The sequence below is a fragment of the Hemicordylus capensis genome, chromosome 1 (genome assembly GCF_027244095.1).
Source record: "Hemicordylus capensis ecotype Gifberg chromosome 1, rHemCap1.1.pri, whole genome shotgun sequence".
In the NCBI taxonomy this organism is placed as follows: Eukaryota; Metazoa; Chordata; class Lepidosauria; order Squamata; family Cordylidae; genus Hemicordylus; species Hemicordylus capensis.
The window spans coordinates 251226513-251250864 of record NC_069657.1 but is presented as its reverse complement, the minus strand read 5'-3'; the positions used below and the strand labels follow the sequence as shown (position 1 = coordinate 251250864).

The 24352-nt window shown below is 39.9% G+C and overlaps 1 protein-coding gene and 1 long non-coding RNA gene across 27 annotated transcripts in view; both read left to right on the top strand.

The window, feature by feature from the left end:
• Window positions 1–24352, top strand: part of WDPCP (WD repeat containing planar cell polarity effector) — a 350788-nt gene that overhangs the window by 184310 nt on the left and 142126 nt on the right. For all 26 annotated transcript variants that reach the window (XR_008313270.1, XR_008313273.1, XR_008313269.1 and 23 more), the window contains one exon: window positions 19964–20573. Coding sequence is in view for 15 of the 26 variants with exons in the window: in XM_053284357.1 (XP_053140332.1) it covers window positions 19964–20573 (610 nt within the window). In the remaining 11 variants the exon portion in view is untranslated. The remainder of the gene's footprint in view (window positions 1–19963; window positions 20574–24352) is intronic.
• On the top strand, window positions 14245–15752 carry LOC128339863 (uncharacterized). Its single transcript, XR_008313280.1, has 3 exons — window positions 14245–14691; window positions 15048–15354; window positions 15541–15752. It is a non-coding gene; the product is annotated as an uncharacterized LOC128339863 (long non-coding RNA).

The window sequence follows — 24352 nt, the reverse complement described above, 5'->3', positions numbered from 1 at the left end:
GACACTTGGTTGACTTTTAATGAACTTATTTAATTTTTACTGACTTTGAACATTTCTGCCATAGGAAACATTGGGGATTCGAAGTTGCCACATCCTAACCCTAACACAAATCTCTAGCTTTCATTTAAAAACAAACAAACCACTAAGCTCTAGCAAAATGTTCAGTAATTATTTTTCAAGAGTTTGGATTCTTTGGTGTATAATAACCTTTCCTCATAATGAATCCCTATGAGGATTCATTGCACACCTTCATTTCTTCTGTTCATTGTGACTGTCACTGCACAGTGCCAACTGTCAACTGCCATGTGCCAACTACACCACACACGCACGCACACACACACATACCTGCAAGGCAGTGGGATACTCATTTTAATTTTTAGGAATATTGAAATGTTTAGATTCTTTGGTGTCTAATCACTTTTCCTCATAATGAATCCTTATGATGATTCATTATACACCTTCATTTCTTCTGTTCATTTTGACTACCATTGGACAGTGTCAACTGTCAACGGCCATGTGTCAGCTACACCACACACACACACACACACACACACATACTCAGTTTATTTTTTAGGTATTTTTGAAGTTTTGATTCTTCGGTGTCTTCATTACACACCTTCATTTATTCTATTCATTTTGACCCCACTGCTTTGCAGGTGGGGATGGGGAATTAGTGTCATCCCATGTTTCAACTACCTCCCCCCCAACCCACAAGCCACTGGGTACTCAGTTTATATTTTAGGAATTTTTGAAGTGTTTAGACTCTTTGCTGTGTAATGAATCTTCATAGGAATTCATTATGAGGAAAGGTTACTAGACACCAAAGAGCCTAAACACTTGAAAAAAATCCTAGAACATAAATTGAGTAGTTCCCCACTGCCTTGCGGGTGGGAGTGGGATGTAGTTGGCACATGGCAGTTGACTGTTGGCACTGTCGAAAAGATAGTCAAAATGAATGGAAGAAATGAAGATATGTAATGAATCCTCATAGGGATTCATTGAGGGGAAGTTATTATACACCAAAGAATCCAAACACTTGAAAAATAGTGACCACACATTTTGCTCTGTAACTCCACTTCTACAAAGGCTAGAGCTTAGCTTTGTTTGTTAATGAAAGCTGGGAATCTAGGGGGATTAATAGGAAGGATCCAAATCTCGAATTGATTCGAATCTAATCAGGCGCAATTCAATTTGTACCCAAATCAGTTTGCACATTCCTAATATATACATTTATTGTTGATATAACAGAAATAGGATGAGCAAGATGTTTTGACTTTTGCCTTATTCGTTTTGATTAATGCATTCTTCCAGGATCCAGCAAATATTGTACTTATATGAAGTTCTATTTACAGTTCGAAAGTCTGCTCTCTCTCTCTCTCTCACTCTCTCTCTCTCCCTCCCTCCTATATGAGATTTACACACACACACGCGGACACACACTTAGTTTTCATAGCAAAAATTATGTTACCACATGTTATCTTTTGTTGCTTTTCAGAATAATTAAAATTACTTTGCTTCCCCCCCCCCGCCCTGGAAGGGAAAATAAATTGTCTAGAAGAAAATCCCACTCCCACCCCACCTAAGACACAGACTTAATTACTAGTTTGCTTCTGATTTATTGTGTATCGACCTTTTGGTAGTGAGAAATCTGTCTCCCTACTACAACATTCAGGAGAAAATGTATGCATTGACTAAATAACTAAGAGAGAGGAAAATTACAGTGATAAATTTCATGTCAAGTAAAAAAGTTTTATTCATTGGCAATATCAATGGGAATAAAGTGAACAAACAAGAAACTTGCAAGTGGAGACTTGAATATCTAAGCAAAAATTAAGAAGAAAAACAAATATACATTCCTTCCCTAAGGTTTAACTTTTATTATCCCTTTTTTTAAAAAGCGAGAAAATCAGATCCAGCTAATTATCAACCCATTATTATTTTATTATTACTATTTACATTTTATATCCCGCTCTTCCTCCAGGGAGCCCAGAGCGCTGTTCTACATACTTAAGTTTCTCCCCACAACAACCCTGTGAAGTAGGTTAGACTGAGAGAGAAGTGACTAGCCCAGAGTCACCCAGCAAGTATCATGGCTGAATGGGGATTCGAACTCGGGTCTCCCCGGTTCTAGTCCAGCACTCTAACCACTACATCACGCTGGCTTGCTGAATGTAATTAGTAAATTATATTTACTAATTTATTTGAAACTTTTCAGTTGGTTGTAATCCAACCAATATAATAATAGCTAATATTATATTATATTATATTATATTATATTATATTATATTATATTATAAATCTGCTATATAATAATAGCAGAAAATATAATAGCTGATGAGCAAGCCAGCTTCAGAGTGTTGGGTCACATTCAATCAATGCCTAGTTTTGCATCATTTAGCTGAAAACTATACTGTGAATACCAAAGGAGCCCTCTATACAGTTTTTGTTAATTTTAAATCAACTTTTAATTTGATTTCAAGGGATAGGTTGTGGAAGAAGTTGGAGAAGACCACAGTTGACCGGTGTTTGTTACTCCTTATTTGTAAACTCCATAAACATACTTACATAAGGTTTAGATGCAACTCCATGTTTAACTATCATGTTTAATATCTACTTCTAGAGATGTAAGCTAGGGATGTTGTCACAGATCACCCCGTGCTGTTACCACTTGTCACGGCCTGGTCTCTTCCAGCCCTGTGACTTTTAAGCTTAACCACTGCCACCAAGTAAACTTTTAGGCTTCCTCTGGCCGAGTCTACTACAACAGCCTTCCAAACCTCTGTTGCATTAACAGAGTGGGGTGGAGAAAACAGACGCTACATTTTTTCTTTCAAGATAAATTATTTTGCTTTGAAATTTACTTTGAAATTTCACTGTTAATAGTTCCTTTAAAAGTTTCGTACAATAGCAGCAACCAAAAGAGCATAAGGAATAAACAAATGGTGGTCAAAACACATCCAATTTACCTGACTCTCACTGTGCTCTGACTTAAGAGTCCTTTGCAATCCCTTCGGCTCTTTCCGCAACCTTGGCGTTTCCCTTGTTGTGTCTCAAGTCCTGTTCTTTTTCATAGTTCTGAGGTTCAACCCAGACTGTTTCTACACGCTTGTGAGTGTTTTTAGCTCTCCAGAGAGTTTTCACACACTGCCAGTGGTTTTATAGTCCTCCTCAGCCCCAGTTCTGATTCTCTTTCAGACTGTGCCAGCAATTCTTCAGATCCTTACTTCTTCCTGAACTCCTTTTCGGCTTTCTTCAGGACTCGCACAATCAGTGAGAAGAGCTGGAGGGCGGGCAGTGGGGAGGATGCTTAAACTTACCTTCCCCAGCCTGTTGCTGGGCATGCATATTTTGAAGATTCCAAGCAGTGCGAACAGTTGGGGACTGGGACGTGTTGTCCTGGCCCCTGGAGATCCCATAATGCAACAAGCAATTGCACAGTGTGTTGTGGGGATCCCCACAGTGAAAGGCAGGCACCCATCACTGCTACATCAATGGCTAAAAGCAGCCGGTGCTGCACACAACAAACAACTGGGGCTAAGGGAGCGCTTGACTATGACCAATAAAATCAAACCTCCATTTCCCTCCAAAATCAAACCAGTACATTTCATCACCCAAGAAAATGAAACTGCTGAACAGAAGCCATGACATTCTGACCCTGCACAGCTTTGTAAATACACTGAATAGTAATGCACTTTACAATATAAAGTCTTATTTACAAAATGGAAAAGGTTTAGGCTCCTTCCTCCACATATGTATATATAGATTTATTATTGTGAGCCACTCTCTTGCTGCTGCTCCTAATGGATTTGCACACTCTGCTTGCTTGCTTGCTTGCTTGCTTGCTTGCTTGCTTGCTTGCTTGCTTAAAGGAACGTTTGTGATTGTAAGGGCCATCCCCATCAAAAGTGCTTCAGACCCCCTCTTAATCCAGCTCTGGTATACTCAGGATCTCTCCCTCTCGTTTAAATAAAGATGACTGGCACTATTCCCCGTGGCCGACATGATGCACAGAGTTCTAGAGATGCTGCATACCACATTGAGGTTACTCTGAACACGTAAGGCAGCCCCATTGCTGTAGGAAATGCACTGTTGCACAAGCAGCCCTACTATCATTTCTCCATCCACAAGAGTCTGCAGCAGCCCTGACATAGTGTGCAACCACTGTCCAGAACTCTGTGCATCACGTTGGCCGCTATTTTTCTAGCACTTCGACTGTAATATACTTTTGGGAGCATTTTTTCCTCTAAAGCAAGTAATATCATCAGTTATTCTATGGAATTATGGTTGCATGACCACCTAAATGGGTAGTGTCTGCAATTATGGTGAATGAGACAACTCCCCCTCCCACCATTTTTTTTTAAGCAAGTCTCTTTGTTGTCTGGAGCAACAAACATTATTTGTGATGCAATTGATACTCATCAATTTTTTTCTTATATCCATAATTAATCCTAGATTATGAAGAATTTTCAGTACTCATGTAATAGTACTCATGTAATACACCTTGAAATATCCAGATTGCCTTGGATGAAACCATCCTACACAAATACTCAAATATACTTTCTAAAGCTGCCTTCAAGAAGAAACTTGTTCAGTTGTCCAGCAGTTCTTACAGTTAGGGTAGGAACATTTCTTTAAGATCATATTCCCGATCTGTTCTACAGCAACCGGAAATGACTGATTACTTTCCTCAGTGTGTCTGGAAATGAGTTCCCATCTTTTTATGACAGTCTTTTGGACTTTTGAAAGCTGCTACTAAGTCCCAAACCTTTCTTTACGTCCAAATCTAGTTGTATTTATTAAAACACGACAACCATTGACTTCATTTAATAAGTAATGCTTAAGATTCTCAAAGCATGACATGCATTATTTAAATGCAAGGATTCTCTTTATTATAGTCACAAACCAGCGCACTTTACAGTTTGTGGTGTAGTTACAAACAGAAGCCAAACAAAATAAACTGGCATGGTTATATGATAGTGGTTAAACACATAAATCAACTAGAAATGATTCTTAATGAGCTCCTGGCGAATTTTACTGGCTATTAAACAGAATTTAGCCACATTATAAGATCTTGAATCATTCTGGTCAGTGAAAAGATAGCTGAGATAAAAAGAAGCTGTACAACCTAGATGACAGCTAATAAAAAGAGTTACATATTGATGCCGTATATCTCGGTAAAACTGACAATAAAAGAGCACATGTGCCATTGTTTCAATCTCCCCCGAGTTGCAGGGACAAGTACATTCTTTGTAAGGGATTTTTTGGTATCTCCCTTACAAGACTACTGTTTGCAAGGCATTGCATTGTGCCTGTTTCAATGCTCTGCGATATTTTTGTACAGTTATCAAATTTAGATATCTAGTAGGGTTAAAGCTCAGAGCTTGGTAGCCCAAGTGGACACCAACAGGAATACAGCACTGGTCAATTTGTCGCTCCATATCATATATTCTTTGCCTGTACCTCACCCAACTGGAGGTTCCAAACCACAGAAGGGCGTTCACTTTGGCTCGCTGCCATGGCCTCCCCTCAGCAGTGCTAGAAGGCCACTATAGAAGGACCCCACTTGCAGAGCAATCATGTGCCTGTGACCTAGGGCAGATTGAAACTACTGAGCATGTCCTCCTATACTGCTCGTTCTATAGAGACATATGTGCTTCTCTCATCCTTCCACTGATAAGCAAGTATCTAGGTCATCTGAGCCAATTCTGCAGCTCCCTGCTACTCTCTGACTCTAAGCCTGCCATCACATATAGCGTCGCCAGGTACTGTGTGGCTGCAATCAGCATTCGTTGGAGGGTGACGGGCAGTGAGTCCTATCAATCTGACTCCCTGTGACTCTGGGCAGGCCTTGCAATTGCTCACGCGCCTCCCTTGCTCACGCTTTTCATAATCCTCAATTCGGCTCTTTTCTAGTTTTATTACTCAGAATTTTATATATTTTATATAGTTCTGGTTTTTTACGCCTTTTAACCTTCTTGCAACTTTATGCCCCCCCCTTTAAAGTTTTCTATGCTTTTTATGCATTTTTATGACTGCATAGACTATTTTACTATTTCTCAGGTGTGATTCTGTTTCTACTATTTTTAGTATTCTTAGTCCTTTTAGTATTATTATATACCGTTTTACATGTAATCACTTTTACCTGCACTCACTTTAACTTGTAATCACCGTTATACTTTATGCTGGTCTGTGACCGTAATAAAGATTGATTGAACTGATTTATCCTTTGCCTGAGGTTGGCCCTGGCATTTTCATACCCCTGAGTTATCAATGCAGAAGGGGAGAAACCATAACGATGCAGCCTTTCCTCCATCTGGAGTGGTAGGTATCCATTAGCACAAGTGGCGCTAAACCTATGGGGTGGGAAACCAGCTTTAGCCAGAATTCAAAGATATTAATACATGCTCTGGCCTCTACTTTAAGCAGTCCTGCTTCCAGATGGAGGACAGCACTAGGCACACACCGGGGTACTTGAAAAATGTTCCTCAGGAACTTAATTTGCATGGATTCCACCTTAAAGAATTTAGAGTACATACCAAGCTGGGCTCCATAAAGGAACTGTGCTTGTACTTTAGCTGAAAAAAGTTTTATTGTGGAGGGGATAAATTGTGTGCCCCTAGAGCGGTGGAAGGATTGAATTGCTTGTGCACTCTTAAGTGCATTGTGCCTTACATATTCTCTATGTGCACGTCTTCTTCCTGAAGCCTGGAAGATTACACCAAGGTATTTTAAATTCTTTTTTCTAACCTATGCCCATTTAGTCACCAGTTCTAAAATTCTGGTCTCTTCACCAACACCAAGATCTTAGTTTTGTTATGATTTATTTCTAAGATTGTTCAGCACAATAGGTAGCAAGAGAGCGCTGAGCTCTACTTAGGCCTATTAGAGTTTGCAAGAGGATGACAGCATCGTCTGCATATAGAGGTATGGCAAGATGTTTGTCTGCTAATGTTGGTGGATGATGATCTGGATTGCCTAAATTGGGATCAAGAGAGTTAATATAAAAGTTAAATAGCAGCAGGACCAGGATGCATCCTTGTCTGATTCCCCTGAATGTTGGTATTTCCTTGGTGAGATGTCCCTGAGCACTGCAACGCACCCTTACATGAAAGTTTTCATATAGTTTAAGCATCAGAAGATGTAAACGGTGGTCTACTGCTAACTTGGCAAAGAGGCACCTTTTAATGTGGTGATTCTCTTTATTTAGCAGAGGGGGAGTAACTGGCCCTATCCACCCGCAGCACAGTACCTCCCGTGACTGTCGCTGGTCTCTATCTTATGTTTCTTTTAGATTGTCAGCCCTTTGGGGACAGGGATCCATCTTATTTATTTATTATTTGTCTGTGTAAACCGCCCTGAGCCATTTTTGGAAGAGCAGTATAGAAATCGAATAAATAATAATAATAATAATACTGATTATCTCAATAACATACAACAAAGTTTCTCTCTGGGGATCAGATTGAAAGCAGATCTAAAATCAACAAATCCTGAATATAGAGCAGAATTAGATTTGGAAGAGTATATTTCTACTGAATCTTATAGTATTAAAACAGGATCCATAACGGAATGACCTGCACACAAGCCAGTTTGCTCCTCCGCCATAGTATCATAACCTTGTTGGTTTATTTCGTTGGGCTTCTGTTTGTAAACTGCACTGGTCTGTGACTGCAATAAAGAGAATCCTTGCATTTAAATAAAAAAGAATCCTTGACATGCATTATGGTTCAAAACAGTAAAACAAGTTTTAGAATAAACTATTAAAAGCTTGTCAGCGCTTAGAAGTAAAGTTCTTAGACTGATTCTGGCCTTAATTCAAAGTGTTGCAAACAGTTTTAACTATTGTGTAGAAGGTTCTTTACACCTGTATGTATGTATGTATAAATAAATAAGACTGCTTGCTATCCATAAGGGAGAGAAACCCCATAGAGGGGTTCATGGACAGCCTATGCATGTACACGTGCATGCTTTCGTTTTTTTAAATGGGGCAAAAGCAGACATATTTTGAGGTTTGATATATATTATACTAGCATGTCTGGATTTGGCAGTCAGCGCTGTTCCAGGAAGGGCTGGAGAAGGGGAAGGTAGGAAACCTGCCTACCTCCACATGATCTTCACCACTCTTGGATCACTTGTGCCGTATGCCCACATAAGCAAACAAGTAATCCACGAACGTTGAGGGGGCAGGAGGAAAGCAGGCTGCAGCCTCCTGCATCCCACAATGCACTGTGCAAAGACTACAGTGCATTGTTGGATTTCCCCGCTTCCGGGTGCTCTTGCCGCCCAGAACTATGGACATTCAAGCTGCAGGCAACCCTAGTGTCCACGTGACCAGCAGTAGTGAGGTAGAAGGAAGAGCACCCTTCTACCTCACTACTGCTGGTCACATGTTCACTAGGGTTGCCTGCACTTGAGTGTTTCTTTTCTTAGGCACAAAAGAAATATCTGTGCCTAACAGGCTTACAATGTGAATGATTTCCCATAGGAGAGATGGTACCACCAATCCTCAAGTTCTGTGCCCCACTCCCACCAAAATGTTCGCTTTGTTCTAACACACTGCAGCACATGATTCTGCACTTGATTTTCACCATTTCATAACTATGATGAAAAAATAAAGTTCAAAATTCTTTTTGTATGATTTCCTATTGTACCATGCCATTTCTGTATTATTGTGATTTTATTATTTTGTCTCTGCCTTCAATAATTTCAGAATGCAATCAACTCAAACTGTTTCCCACTGCTTCAGAATATGGCGTGTCCCTTTCCTTTTACCTCTGCCCCGACTGCCAGTTTCCATAACAACATAATCAATGTAACAAGACACACACAAATGTCAAGGTTTTTATTGACAGGTGGTGCTGTTCAAATGGTCTGGACCTCCTTGATTCTGGGGAAAGTCATCCTGGATGTTCTGTTGAGAAAGTTTGTTTCATTTTTCTGTTTGGCAGATGCTCTAGAGGCCGACAAAGCTGGGGATGAGGGGAGTGGGAGACCATGAAGGTGGCATTTAATCTTTCTTTCCTCTCCTCCCTCTTCTCCTGTGTCCGTGCTTGCGACCTGGAAAGACCAGAAAACACACATGGTTACCACTCATACCTGAGTCCTATTAGGAACAAGCCATCATATAGGACATTTAAAATTATTTCCAAAAGATGGATAATAAAACCTTTACCTTTTCCCTTTTTGCCATGGTGGCGCCTTCCCTTCTTTTTCCCACCCTTTCCTCCATGTCGCCTCCTGCGACGGCGACGACTGAGGCTCCGGCTCCGGCTGCGTCTGAATCTGGCCATAGGAGATGGTGCTTTTCTCTCCAAGCTCTGTGCAGCTGGAGCACCACCTGTTCTTGAGACGATGGCCTTGTCAGAGCTTAAGGCCTGCAGCTGGCAGTGCTGCCCCTTTTAAAGGCTGGTGTGAAACCTGACAATGGCTCATGATGCGTTCCTTGATTGTGATGAAATGCAGTGGTCTCTCTCTATGACAAGCCAGTCCTCCTGTCCACTGTAATGGACCATATATGGCAATTTACTCTATCTATCTATCTATCTATCTATCTATCTATCTATCTATCTATTTATTTAACTTGTATACTGCCCAAACCTTCATCTCTGGGCGGTTAACAATGACATAAAAACAATTAAAACAAATATAAAAGGTTAAAACAGTTCAACAATTTAAAAACAACATAAAATTAAAACCTACAAATTTAAAAAGCTGAAAAAGCTTGGGTGAAGAGATGGGTCTTCAGATGTTTTTTAAAAATAGTCAGAGATGGGGAGGATCGTATCTCAGCAGGGAGCGCATTCCACAATCTCAGGGCAGCAATCGAGCCGGCCCGTCTCTGTGTGGCCATCAGACGAACTGGCAGTAACTGGAGACGGACCTCCTCAAGTGACCTCAGTGGGTGGTGGGGCACATAATGAAGAAGATGTTCTCTTAGATACCCAGGGCCTAAGCCGTTTAGGGCTTTATAAGTTATAAATAGCACTTTGTATTCTGTCCGGAAACCTATTGGCAGCACAGTTGTATCTCACTGTAATTAGTCATAACATTCATCATTTTGTTATGTAGACATTATTTTATAATCAAGGCTAAACAAATATTTCTTCAATAATTATAAATAAATCAGTGAACAGTCCCCTGCTAAATGAGCAAAGAGCACCTTTTAAAAGTGGTGTTTCTCTTTATTGAGCGGGGGAGAGCTACTGCCCCTATCCAATCCCCGCTCAGCATCTTTCCAGTGGCTGTTGCTAGAGTCTATCTTAGGTTTCCTTTTTTGACTGTGAGCCCTTTGGAGAGAGGAAGCCATTTAATTTAATTAATTTAATTTAATTTAATTTAATTTAATTTATTTCTATGTAAACTGCTTTGGGGTTTTTTGTTGAAAAGTGGAATATAAATATTCATAGTAGTAGCAGTAAATAAATATGAATAAATTTGTGATTATAATTGTGAAAATTAAACATTCAAGAAAGGAATGTTTAAATTTCACTTTGTGATATTTTATCAAATGTTTTCTAATTCTTTTCTTTCCATTTTTGACTTCTTTTTTAAAATTAATTTTGTACTCTATAGCTGGGAAAGAACTGGAAACTATGGCAACCTAATCTTTTAACATGCATTGAAAAGATAAATCCGATGTGTATAGAAGATTTACTTCATGTCAGATATTTTGACCAAAGAAGTATGTGTATATAGCATATTCAGTATTAGTGATGAAACAAGACAATGCATATTCTTGTATTGTACCATCACTTCTCATTTCACCCCCACCATTCTCTATTTTTTCAGTTAAAAATGGTGGATTACATCCTGTGCAGGCAGCTGCTTATCCAAGAGAGATGCGTGCTCAATTCTTGAGCCAGTCCACACAGAATCCAAAGGTAGGAATAGCTCTGTGCCACTAAAGGTGTGCATTATTATTAATAATAATCATTATTACAAATAATTTTAATTATTATTAATATTATTAATGCATTATCATTAATGGATTCATTCCGAATCAGGGTAACTCGTAGCTGCGATGATGCCGTTTAGGAGAAATGATGGTTAAGGATAGAAAACTAATAAAATAAAATTATACAGTGCAAAAAAGGGAAAGAAAAGAAATAGAAAACATTTTATAAAATCTTACAAAATGAAATTTAGACACTCATTTTTAAAATATAATTTAAAAAATATTTGTTTAGGTTCATATTATTTAAAGTAATATCTACATAAGAACATGGCGAATGTTCTGATTTATTACAGTGAGATACAACTGTGCTGCTAGAGTAATTTGCCATATATGGTCCATTACAGTGGACAGGAGGACTGGCTTGTCATAGAGAGAGACCACTGCATTTCATCACAATCCAGGAACGCATCATGAGCCATTGTCAGGTTTCACACCAGCCTTTAAAAGGGGCAGCACTGCCAGCTGCAGGCCTTAAGCTCTGACAAGGCCATCGTCTCAAGAACAGGTGGTGCTCCAGCTGCACAGAGCTTGAAGAGAAAAGCACCATCTCCTATGGCCAGATTCAGACGCAGCCGGAGCCGGAGCCTCAGTCGCCGCCGTCGCAGGAGGCGACATGGAGGAAAGGGTGGGAAAAAGAAGGGAAGGCGCCACCGTGGCAGAAAGGGAAAAGGTAAAGGTTTTATTATCCATCTTTTGGAAATAATCTTACATGTCCTATATGATGGCTTGTTCCTAATAGGACTCAGGCATGAGTGGTATCTATGTGTGTTTTCTGGTCTTTCTAGGTCGCAAGCACGGACACAGGAGAAGAGGGAGGAGAGGAAAGAAAGATTAAAGGCTCCCCTCATCCACAGCTTTGCCTCTAGAGCATCTGCCAAACAAAAATGAAACAAAGCTTCTCAACAGAACACCCAAGATGACTTCCACCAGAATCAAGGAGGTTCAGACCATTTGAACAATGCCACCTGTCAATAAAATCCTTGACATTTTGTGTGTGTCTTGTTTCATTGATAACGTAGATATGGGGAAGAAACTGATAGTCAGGGCAGTGGGTACACAGAAAGGGGCACAATATATAAGGAAATTGTAAAAGAATTGCCTGATAGGCTTACAATGTGAATGATTTGTCATAGGAGAGTTGGTACCACCAGTCCTCAAGTTCCGTGTCCCACTCCCACCAAAATAACCAACATGGTGTGCAGTTTGTTCTAACATTCTGAAGCATTTGATTCTGCACTTGATTTTCACCATTGCAAAACTGAAAGGAATTTTGAGCTTTATTTTTTCGTAGTTTTGAAATGGTGAAAATCAAGTGCAGAATCAAATGCTTCAGAATGTTAGAACAAACTGCATACCATGTTGGTCATTTTGGTAGGAGTGGGACACGGAACTTGAGGACTGGTGGTACCAACTCTCCTATAACAAATCATTCACATTGTAAGCCTATAAGGCACAGGCAATTTTTCTCTGGCCTTTTTTGAACATGAAATCAAGTAACCACCTTAATCTCTGTGGTTTTCTTGGATATACATCCACATTTATACGGTTTATCTGTTATCTTAAAGTCAAGGATACATTGAATCTTGTTTTAAAAACTGACATCACACCTCACAAATATCATCCAGTATTTCAGTCAGAATATATATTTTCACAGTGTGGCAGCAAAATTTGTTCTAAAATATACAAATCATAGCTTCCCTCTTGAACTATAAGGTCGTATATATGATACTAGTATACTTATACTATAAGATCCTGATCCCAGTGCTCTTCAATTGGATAGCCAGGGTTTTTTTACGCAGTCAAAAGTGAGGTAGAAGAGTGCATGTGCCGTTCTACCTCACTTCTTCCTGTCGCTCAGGCTGCCTTCAGTCTGAGCGTCCGTTGATCTGGGCGTCAGGAGCACGCTGCAGCAGGGAAATCTCTGAGGTACCCTTTCTGTGATTTTCTTTATTTTTATTTCTAAATCACACTACTTGTACATTGTACTTCACACAGACTGAAAAGCCAGGTTCCTGACCTGAAAGCCTAAATCTAAAAGAGACCTGGGGCGGCGGGCAGCAAAAAAGGAAGTTGGGAAGATTGATGCAGAGAGACACTGGGGAAGAATAGGCAAGTATTTATTGTGTAGATTTATGGACTGGCCCAATGAGGAAAATTGATAGTCCCATTGAAATTAAAAATATGTTAACCTTTAACTAACTTATCCTTTTTAGCTTACTTTCATTAAGGAAAGTAAGCTTATGAGATGACCCAGCTTTCTGTGTGTGTGTCCATGTGTTTGTGTTCCTCTATCCATTTCGCAATGCCAGGACCAATTTGAACCAAAACTGGTACAGTTCAGGGAAATATAGGGAAACCTCAGTGGCATAGTTTGTGATGATGTCATCCAACCCAATTCAGGATGGAGAATGCGTCAACATTTGAGACGCAAGTTGTCTAACTTGTGAACTGCCTAGTCGATTTGGACCAAATTTGGTACAGTTGTAGGGACACATGGGGACACCTCAGGAGCATAGTTTTTGATAATGTCATTCACTCCAATTCAAGATGGGAGAGACGTGAACATCTGAGTTGGAAGTAGGAACCTATTTGAACCAAATTTGCTTCATAGGGACATCTTGACAGCGGTTTGTGATGATGTCATTCACCCCAAGTGGTCTAACTTGTGAAGATGGTAATTATCAATTAAGATTATAATGGAAGGTAAGTAGGCAGATTAGTTCTTACTAGAACCTATTGTCATTTCAATGGGAGTACTTTAATGTTCCTCATCATGTCAGCCACAGAGACTTGGTTACAGTGAAGTATGATGAGGACTAGAGTGTTGGGGCAAAGTCAAAAGAAGGATTTTGAGGAGGAATTTAAAGGAAATGAGGATCTTGGCATCACTAAAGCATTGTGGGAGGCAGTTGCAGGCATAATGGGCAGCAAGAGAAAAAGAGAGATGTTTAATAATAATAATAGTAGTAGTAGTAGTAGTTGCTGTTGTTGTTGTGTTTGTTGTTTGTTTGTTATTATATATAAACCTTATTTACTAGTCGCCCCATAACGAATTGTTCTCTGGGTGGTTCACAACAGTGGATTAAAACATACAATAAAAATACAGAACACATTAAATTATTACAGACAAAAATGGTGAAAAGAAAATACAAAATATAATATAAAGCAGCTTAAAGACTCATTTTAAAATTAGTTAAAATCAGATCAGATCTTAAAATCAAAATTTAAAAGGCCTGGGTGAACAAAAAGATTTAAGAAGTAGGGCAGCTTTAAATGTCTGGGGAAGGTGGAGCTGGATGAGCAGAGGTCACGGTACAGATGTGGCAGGGTATGGGAGTGAAGAGATAAGAAGGGAGAATGCCATGGAGGGGTTTGAAGGTGAGAATTAGAAGATTATGCAGGATTTGACAATAGAATGGCAACCAGTGGAGAGATTTAAGAAAGGGCATGATGGAAGAGGTGTATGATTCTTGCAGCAGCATGCTGGCCAATGATGAGGTAACTGAGGTGAGACAATGGAAGACCAACAAGGAGGTTACAGTAATTAAGATGAGAGAGGCCTGCGGTGTGCATCACAATTGTTGTTCATGAGATAGTGAGGAAGGGTTGCATTTTTATAATATTATCAAGAGAGAAGCAACCTGATTTTACAAAGGACTAAAGCGGGGGATCCGGTGGCAAGGAAGACAAGGCTACATGCCTGATCTATAGGGTGGATGATGACATTGTCAATATAAAAGGTGAATAAATGTAGAAAGGAGAACTTGGGAGGGAAGATTTCTATCTTGAATATTTTTAACTTCAGATCCTGATGAAGCATTCAAACAGAAATATTGGAGAGGTACTTGGAGATGTGGAACTGGATGGAGGGAGAAATTTCTGCAGTGGAGAACTAGAGATGGGTACAATCTGGTAATATACAAAATGTGTGGAAGGAAAAATAAGACCTGCAAACCTTAATACCATATCAATATCATATTCAATTTGAAATGTTGTATATGGGTCTCCATGAAATCTGATCTTATTACATTCAGGATCATGGTATTGCTATTTTAGTTTCCCTTTTATGGCCATTGATATGTTTTTACCATATTAGGATACATCCATTATATACCATCACAACTGAGATGTAGCACAACAAGCCTTTGTTAGACTTGTCCAGCTTTCAAAAAGGCTAGTGATGCCACTTCAGTTCACAAAGCTCTGAAAGGCCCATCAAGGACAGGGAGTGCTCCAGCTGTTAGGAGCTCAAAGGGGAAGAGCAGTAACAGACATGACAAGATTCATAACCAGCAGGAGAAAACTGACCCATTTCCGTCGCCGGAGGCAACAAAGAGGAAGTCAAAGAGGAAGAGGAGGTGGATCTGGAAGGAGAAGGCAGCATCATGACAGAAGGAGGAAAGGTAAATACCTTAATATACAACTTTAATTCTAGGTAATTATAGTCACTTTCTTTGTGACTAAGGCTGTAATTATATGCATTTGTTTGAAAATAAATTTCATTGAACAAGTGGGACTTGTGAGCAAACATCAAAATCAAACAATTAGCTATATCAAGTGATCTATGATAATATTTACCTACTTTCCAGGTTGCAGATCTCGTGAGAATAGGAAAAGGAGAAGACATGAATAAACACTTTCTTCAGATTCTTCTTCACTCTTGATCTGAAAAGCTGACTTCTCTCTGCCAGACAAAAAATGAAATGAAATGAAGCAAATTTGTTCCATCAGAATACCCAAGGTGTCTTCCCAGGAATCCAAGAACCTGAAAATGAATTGAACAAGGCCACCTGTCAATAAATGCTACAATTTAATTTCTGTATCATGTCTCATTCACCAGAGGGTGTAAATCATTGTGTATATATTTGTACATATATAATGCAGGTGTAAGAACCTTTTAAAGTAAAGTGTGCCATCGAGTCACTGTTGAATCCTGGCACCCACAGAGCCCTGTGGTTTTCTTTGGTAGAATATAGGAGAGGTTCACCACTGCCTCCTCCCACGCAGTATGAGATGATGCCTTTCAGCACCTTCCTATATCGCTGCTGCCGGATAAAGGTGTTTCCCATGGTCTGGGACATCCACCCACCCCAACCCACCCTGACACATACAGTGAAATTCGCACTCAGCATTTCTTGTTTGTTTGTTTGTTTGCAGTTTCACAGTGTGAAATTAAACTAGCAGTTTTCTAACATCCATAAAGTAAATCAAACAGTTTCCTCATCTGAAAGACAGACAATTCTGTCACAGAAGGCTTATTTTTATGTTCCCTTTATTTTCTTTTTTATCTTCCTGGTAAGCCAATTTTCTGCTTAAAATCTACTGTTTAAAACTCTCATTTTCTTCAGTATGTGGGCTTTATCCTTTCCTCTGTACTGTTATGCAAAATGATGGAATTATTTATGTGCTTTAAAGTGTGTAGAGAAGAGCAAAGCTCTCATGCAAATAAGAATGGGGCTTATTATTTTGCTTCCTAAACATAAGGATATGAGGAGCATACACATTGGTAAATGCTCTAATTGTGTAGATTAGCTAAACTTTCAGTGGTTCCTTCCCTTCCCCCTTGTCTGCATAAAGGTTACATAGATGTTCTTCCTTCTGCTGATTAGTTAGACCAAACTACTAAACTGGGTGCAACTCTTATATCTTACTATTATTAAGTCATAAATATGTATTATACAATAATTTATTAATTGTAATAAATAATAGTAAGCAATAGCAGTAGAACAATCAAATGATATTGCACATTACTTTAATGTTACTACTAGCACTACGGTTAATACTACTAATTTTTATGTTTTCGCATAACGTATTTATCTCAGATCATTAAGCAGGACCAAAGTGATACAGACTGGGAAACACCCCCTCCCCACATCATCCATTTATCATGTTGTGCTAACTCAACAACAACGTATATTTGAAGGGCAGGCCATGTATGTCTTCCAATCTAGATAATTTAGTGTGTATTTGAATCTGCTATACTGCTCACTTGTACTGAGGCTGTTTTCCTGAAGGCTGTTTTCACAAACAATGTATATGAATGTTTTCACTTTGGCCAAATTCAAACATAACACAGAACCCATTATTCCCCCCCCACTCCCCCTCCCAATCCCCCTCCCTCTCCCCCACTTACCAGTCCGAATTTGGAAGTAAGCACTGGCCTCCTCTCTGCAGAAGGGGAACTGGCTGCCAGGCTTCCTCCTTTGATTGATGGACAGCCGTGGTAGCCAATCAGGATGGAGAGAGGGAGGCGCTTCCTTCCCAGGGAAGCCTGTCTCCATCTCTGAATTTGGATGTAATGGAGGCAGCCACAAACTGGAGGCCCGAGCAGTGGCCGTCGCTTCAACCCAAGGGTTCAAATTTGGTGAGTGAGTTTGTTGAGCGAACTTTCAGGTTGAGTTAGGGTCCTCAACCGCAGTTTCCTGCGTTCGGACATTCAGGTTTGGGGGCTTTTGGCTGCTCTGCCTCCAGTTCCTTGTTATGTCCAAAACCGGCCTTTGTTTTATCCCCTGACAATTTGCACTTGATCTGAAGTTGTGTCTGATAGTATCCTAGCAAAGGAATCAATTTAGAAATGTTCTCCTATCGAGTGTTGACACATCAGAGCAACAATTTTCTCAACCTATCCAAAGTGGATATCCAATGGGAAGAATAAATTAAAATCAGAAAATACTGCTTTCTACTATGAAATAATGCCAGATGTTCTTTCCCCTAAAAGAACATTCTTATTTCATAGCAGCTAGTTTCATAACATGAAAAAATTTGTCTTGTTTTTGAAATTTACTTGCTGAATTAGTTGGTTGTTTTTTTAATCAGAAAGCAAGTACAAACACTGTGCATCGTACTCTTCTGCTTGATTTCAACATATGGCCACTCCATAGGCAGACCAAAGAGTTCTGAGGTGTTACTTACTTTTGAAATGTTCATCAGGAAATCCTGTTATGAAATGGAAAATGCTGCTGCCTTGAAAAGCAGACTAGACACCTAACCTCTTTCCTTCAAAATCATTGCGTCTAAGTATGTGTAATGATCTTGGGTCCATAAATAGACATTAAGGAATGAGGTCTGGCATAGAACACAGCTTTATTGTTGCAAGTTACCAGTAATACAATAGGCCCAAAACCTTCCCCCTAGCTGGCAGACCCATGTGACCTTAGGGCCTGCCCCCAATCTGTTTGTTTATTATTACTTTTATAAATTGCCGGTTAAATTACCAATTTCTAAGGAAGTGTTGGTCTTATATAGGATGCCTTCAAACCTGGTTATCAACTATCACAACAAACAGTATGCTGCCAAAAAAGTAATTTGTGCCGCTTCCCCCCGCCCCAGTTTTCAAAGATGAATGCCACCCTTCTGCATTCTGTTTCCCTTATTACACAATCTTGAACTCATCAGGTATCACTAAGGGGCAATAGTTGCTCGCAGTCTTTCTCTTCTATAACTCTCCAAACACAAATGTGAACAGCTGCTTTCCGGTTTTTATGATTGATTTTCTTTTCTTTTTAGACCTCTCCTAGAGGAATGCCCTAACTAATCTATTACTTATTTATCCACTGCCAGTATGTCTCCAATAACTTTTCTTTCTTGGGACCAATTTGCAGTAGTGTTCTTTGACAAATAGTCAGAAAGCATGACTGTCTTCAGTAACATTATTATCTTTCCCTACCTATACTGTTTGATATCCCTTGCACATTTCAAGTTGTTATAAATTTCCATAGCTGATTCATTCTAATCTTATTCCTGTACTTTGCCTTATGGGTCACTGAATCTATATTTCTCTTGTCCTTTTATATTGTCCTCTAATAATTTGTTCTGGATCAATGAAGTCTGCTTACATGGGCAGGGATTCCCAGTGTGTTTAAGCTCTTACTTTCTATCTCAGGCCACCTTCAGGTTATTATAATATCAATGCAAACACAAACTATTAACCAAGATGATGCTGTTGTTTACATAGTCACTTTTCCAAGAAAAAAGGTAGGTCCATTAGAAAGCAAATCTAAAAGCTGAAATAAAGTAGTATCTTTATTAGAACCAACTAAAATATCATAAAGTAGCAAGCTTCAGAGTTCTCCAGAACTTTTCTTCAAACTGGCTGTTAAGCAAAACAAAAAAAGGCAGGTGTGGCGAAGAAACATATTTCAAAACAATGTGTTAAGAGGAGTGGAGGAGCTTTAGGTGGATGTAATTAGATTAGCCTGTGCTAGGTGCAGGGTTGATGTCAGTTTGCACCTTTTCCAAATACCCCTCAGTGCAAACTAAAATCTTTCTTAGTAGAGGTTAACCAGATTAAGTCTGCATTAAATCTCATGCACTCATGCCTTGAAACTCTACTATCATTCCCAGCTTTGTCTCAGCCCCGCTTTTGTTTTGTTTTAATCCAGCCTGATGAAGAGTTCTGGAGAGCTTGAAAGCTTGTTCACTACTTTGTGATATTTAGTTGGTTCTAATAAAGGCATTACCCTAATTCTAACATAAGTCAATAATCCCTATATTAAGTAGATCTGGTTAGCTCACCTTTAACTCACTTTGGTGTTTCAGTGGTTATAACCAAGGACTTAATCAGAAACTTAGGTCAAAATATCCTGTTTTCTCAGGATGTTCAACTCTGTACTCCTCTGGCTAAATACTGTAAATAATACTTGGTGTCCTTTGCTGAATGATTTTCTCCAAAATAGACAATAGATATAATATGGACTAAATGTTCTAGAAGTAAAATTATTGGCTTCTTAATTGGGTGATTATCACATTCTGAGTAATACTAGATTAAGGCTGTTGTGGGGAAAACCTTCCACAGTTAAGATTATTATGCAAGGTTAATACAGACTTAAATGCTGGAAAGAATTGGTAAGTAAATAGATTCTGTTATTTTCAATAATGTTATCTCCCCTGTAAGTAAGGCAGATTATACAGTAAATAAGCTGCATTTTCAGAATTTATTAGCGGAAGAGTTGTTTCAACCTACTGGAACTGGGCCAAGTGATTTATAAAACATTTGGGTTGTTTTTTCCCCAGGTTCTGAATTATGTCCGAACAAATGGGGATCCACTTGATATCGGTTTTAGCACTAAGCAGCCTTATCAGATCCATACTGTAGAGTGCTCATTCAGTGCAGACCAAGAGCCCATGGCTGATAGCTGCATCTATGAGTGTGTGAGGAATAAAATTCAGTGTGTGGCAGTCATCAAAATACCACTGAAATCAAAGGCCATCAGCTGCTGCAGAAACATTTCTGAAGACAAACTAGTTCTTGGATGTGAAGATTCTTCCATTGTTCTATATGAAGCTTACCGTCAAGTCACTCTATTAGCACAGGCGGAACTCTTGCCTGCCTTACTGTGTTGCCATCCCAGTGGAGCCATAGTCATGGTTGGTAGTTCACAAGGGGAGCTACAGCTGTTTGACATGGCACTGTCCCCAATGAAAATGCAACTGTTAGCTGAAGACTTCACACCTAAAAGAACTTTGCAATTCAGTGAACATTTTGATGTGTTCAGCAGTCTCATCCAGATCCAATGGGCTGCCCCTCAGCTTCCATCCCCAAGCATGGATGATGTGAATCTAAATGATCTGCTGTTAATTAGGTTTGACAAAGGACCGATTGGAGTGCTCCATTTTAAAGCAGGTGAGTTGATGCATTAGTTCATGCCAGAGGCAGTTTCCACCTATTACAAACTGGTGCTGTCTTGCACAGAATCAACAAATAGAATAAGTAGAAAAGGTTTTTTTAGAAAAATGGCAGGTGGCTGTGCAGTATGTAAGTCAGTTTATCCAGATGGTCAGAGGAAATTATTTCTTCAATTCTAGTTTTTCAAAAGACTATGCCAAAACTAGTTTATATTACAATTGCATATTAGATGTATTCCAGCTGCAAATTAAATATATAGTTTAGAAGAAAGTATAGTTGTAGATTTAGCCATGTCTATTGTATGGGGAAGAAATTGTCCTTATTACCCTATAAAGTTTTTAAATGGAGGGAAAGCATGTAGATAGTCTCATTACTGTGTGATAAATGAGTTCCATTTTGCCCAGTAGTATGTTTTAACAGTTGCAGATATCTACATGGCTGCATGTAATTAAAGCAACTCTTTGATGTATTCTTGCAACACTGTCATATTTTTAAGTGCCTCTAAATTACCCGGTTACCTGTCAAACAGAAGGCACTCTGCCTACATCTACCTTGCTTTTCTTCGGTTCTCCCAGGTGGTTTCTACTCACAACGGCTTTCCAGAAGGCACAGCTTCCCCTTTCCTATCTCTAGCACATTTATGTTCTTTCTGAAACAAACAGGCTCTCAGTACAGGGATTTGGAGGCCTTTCTGCTAATTGCCAGCTTGTAAACTTAATTGGACTGTCTCCCTGGGCACTGTTCCTAAATCAATTAGGCAATGAGTTGGCTGTCACCTCTCTTACCAAAGTAGGTCACTTGGAAACGCACCACCCAAGAGAAGTCAAGCACCCAAATGAGAAGATGTTGACCTCCACTGTTGGAAGTTATTACATTTTAAAGTTTGTTGTGTATATTTGCATCAAATCTGTTCTGTGTTTGAGAGATTGTTGCTTAAGCCCCATCATGTTCATTAGATGTTATATTCCAGTCTGACTTATCTCTAAGATAGTGTTGTGGGAACTGCAACACAAATGTATTTTGCATGTAATTGCAGTGGCTGACACGAGGAAAATTACTCAGAATTGTCCCATTGAAATTAAAAGAACACTAGGCATCAATAGTCCTTTTAATTTCAATGGGACTGCGTTGAGCAATTTTTCTCATTGTGCCAGCCATTGTATTTTAATTCTGTCATAAACACTGGCATAACCAGTATAAGAATGGGTGCAGTAGTCCTCTCTCACTGCCATATAAAAGATGTGATTTCAAGTTTGTGTTTGTTAACCTTGGTTGGTACGCTAGCTGCATCCTTTTCTGAAGTAGACAAACCTGGCCGCGGTCATGCAGGCATTCATAATCTCCTGGCTGGACCACTAATGTGCTTTATTTGGCACTGCTTTTGAAAAGCTGGAACCTTTTCCAGAAATTTCCAGTTGGTCCAGCATTGTCTGGAACTGGCTACATGGAGCAAATAACGCTAGCACAGTCTTCACCAGCTACCTGTTAATTTCTGGGCCCAGTACCTAAAGCCATAAAGGACTTGGGACCTCGATACTTTAAGGAGTGGCTTCACTGTACATCTGTCCTCATGCACTCTATTCAGCATCAGAGCCCTGCTCTGTGTATTACCCTGGAGGTTTTTCACACATGGCTTTATGCCTCGGGGTATCTGAAGAGCGAATCTGCTTCACAGCAGATTGGCAAGATGTTTACTTCGGGGTATTAGTTTGACAGTTCACATAGCTGCCGGCCCCTCCACCCACTCCATGGCAGATCTTTTTCCTGTGCGTTCGCATCTACCTGGTCCAGGTTTTCCCTCCAACACAGAGGAAGAGGCGAGAGAGCTTTTTTAAATAGTTAAGAGCAAGAATGCGTTGTCAAACAACTGGATCAAACAGCAAGACACTTCACTCTTGCCTTTGTGAGTGCCTACCTTCAGCACATAATGTTTACCCCCACACACAAACACCTAATGGAATCAGCCTAGACCACAAAGGGCTCAGGTTACATCCATTCTGCATAGCTAAAGCCTATGTAAAACATAGCAAGACACATATTTTGCAGTCTGTGCTTGTGTTTAACTCAGGAATTTCCCCCTCCCCCTCCCTCAACAGAGTATCACCAATCTACAACACCTTCCTCCCCCACGTTTGCAACTGCAAATCACTTAGAGCAGACCATACCCCAAACAGCGTTAACCTCCCCTTCATTGAGTTTTGTAAAAAACCTGATTTACTGGCATGACCACCCCAAACATAACAGAGAAAACTGTGGGGCATAACACAAGCCCCGGGTTATTTTTCAAAAGCCTCTGAAATAAGAGGTGGGTTTTTTAAAAAAAACGGAAATACTTCGGGCTAAGCCAGAATTCGCAGCCTCCATTCAGGGAAAATCAAAGTCCTGTCTGTCCTGGTCCCTGAGAGCCCACAGGGAGGTCGGGGTAGATTCAGTGAATATTTGGACTGGCACACTCCAATCAGGAGTGGATTTGCAATAAAAGCCCTGTGTGAAAAGCCTCCTGCTGACTGAAGTGCCGTGGATGACCATAAGGGACAAGGTCTTCTCAGTCATCCCTCTGCAATGCCCTCCTGAGGAAAGCTGATCAAGTGCCATCATTAAATATCTTCTGTAGTAATGTTCTGGATGTTTTCATGCATATTTGACAATGCTCAAGAGTGTGTCTGTACATGAAATATACAAGGTCCATCTCAAAGTATAAGTAAACATGCCCTGTATTCTAATTTCCTCATCCATTGGATGAAGAAATAAATCTTCTGGTGTGGAGGCTTATTTCCAAGATGTTGCACATGATGATTGTTCAAGCTATTCTTATTATTCCAATCCTGTTAGTCACATAGCTGCATTTGCTCTCACATGAGGCCAGTACAGGTTTGCGCTAGCTTCTGACTGGTCCAATAAGTCCCAGAAGACTTTACAGTAAAGGGGTGGTTGTTGGCATGGACTTGAACAATACTTTTGTGTAGTATTAGAGGCAGGATTATCTACCAATACATCTGCAACAAGGACTATTGCTATACTCACTGGCATGGGGAGCAAACCTTGCTATGGTACAGCACCAGATGTAGCACTGACACCTTAATGCCTTCTCAGTCATTCTTCACATTATATATTACAGCAGCAGATGACTGGCTCATTTTGCTCAGATGGATTAGGTTTGGGTATTCAGCACTTGCAAGATAAAATTTGGTAGCTAACATGATGTGCAGAACCACTGCACAGCACAACAGGGCTGCTGCAGACTCATAAGGCAGCCCCGATGCTGTGGAGAATGGATGGTTGTGCAAGCAGCACTACCACAGTTTCTCCCATTGTTGCAACTATGGCATCACTGCTTGTGCAACTGCCTGTTCTCTACAGCATCCGGACTACCTTTGAGTCTGCAGCTGGTCTGATATGGTGTGCAGCAGCTCCATATCGCTGTGCATCATGTTAGCCATTATCTGTAACCTTTGTTCAGGCTAAATGTGCCTGAAGTACACTACATGTTTATTTAATATGTTTTAATTCATCCCTCCTTCCAAGGAATTTAGGGCAGTATGTGTATGTGTGTCCCCAATTTTATCCTTGCAATCCTGGGAGGCAGGTTAGGGTGAGAGAGAGAGAGTGGTTCAGAGTCACCCAGAAAGTTTCCTGACTGAGTGGAGGTTTGAACCTGGGCCTCCCAACTCCCTACATAATGCTGGTTCTGTAGAATTTGTTGAGGGGTGTGAAATCCTCACACAGCAGAGTATGCTCTGGTGGTAAAGAAGTCTGGCCCAAAAGATTATCTGGAG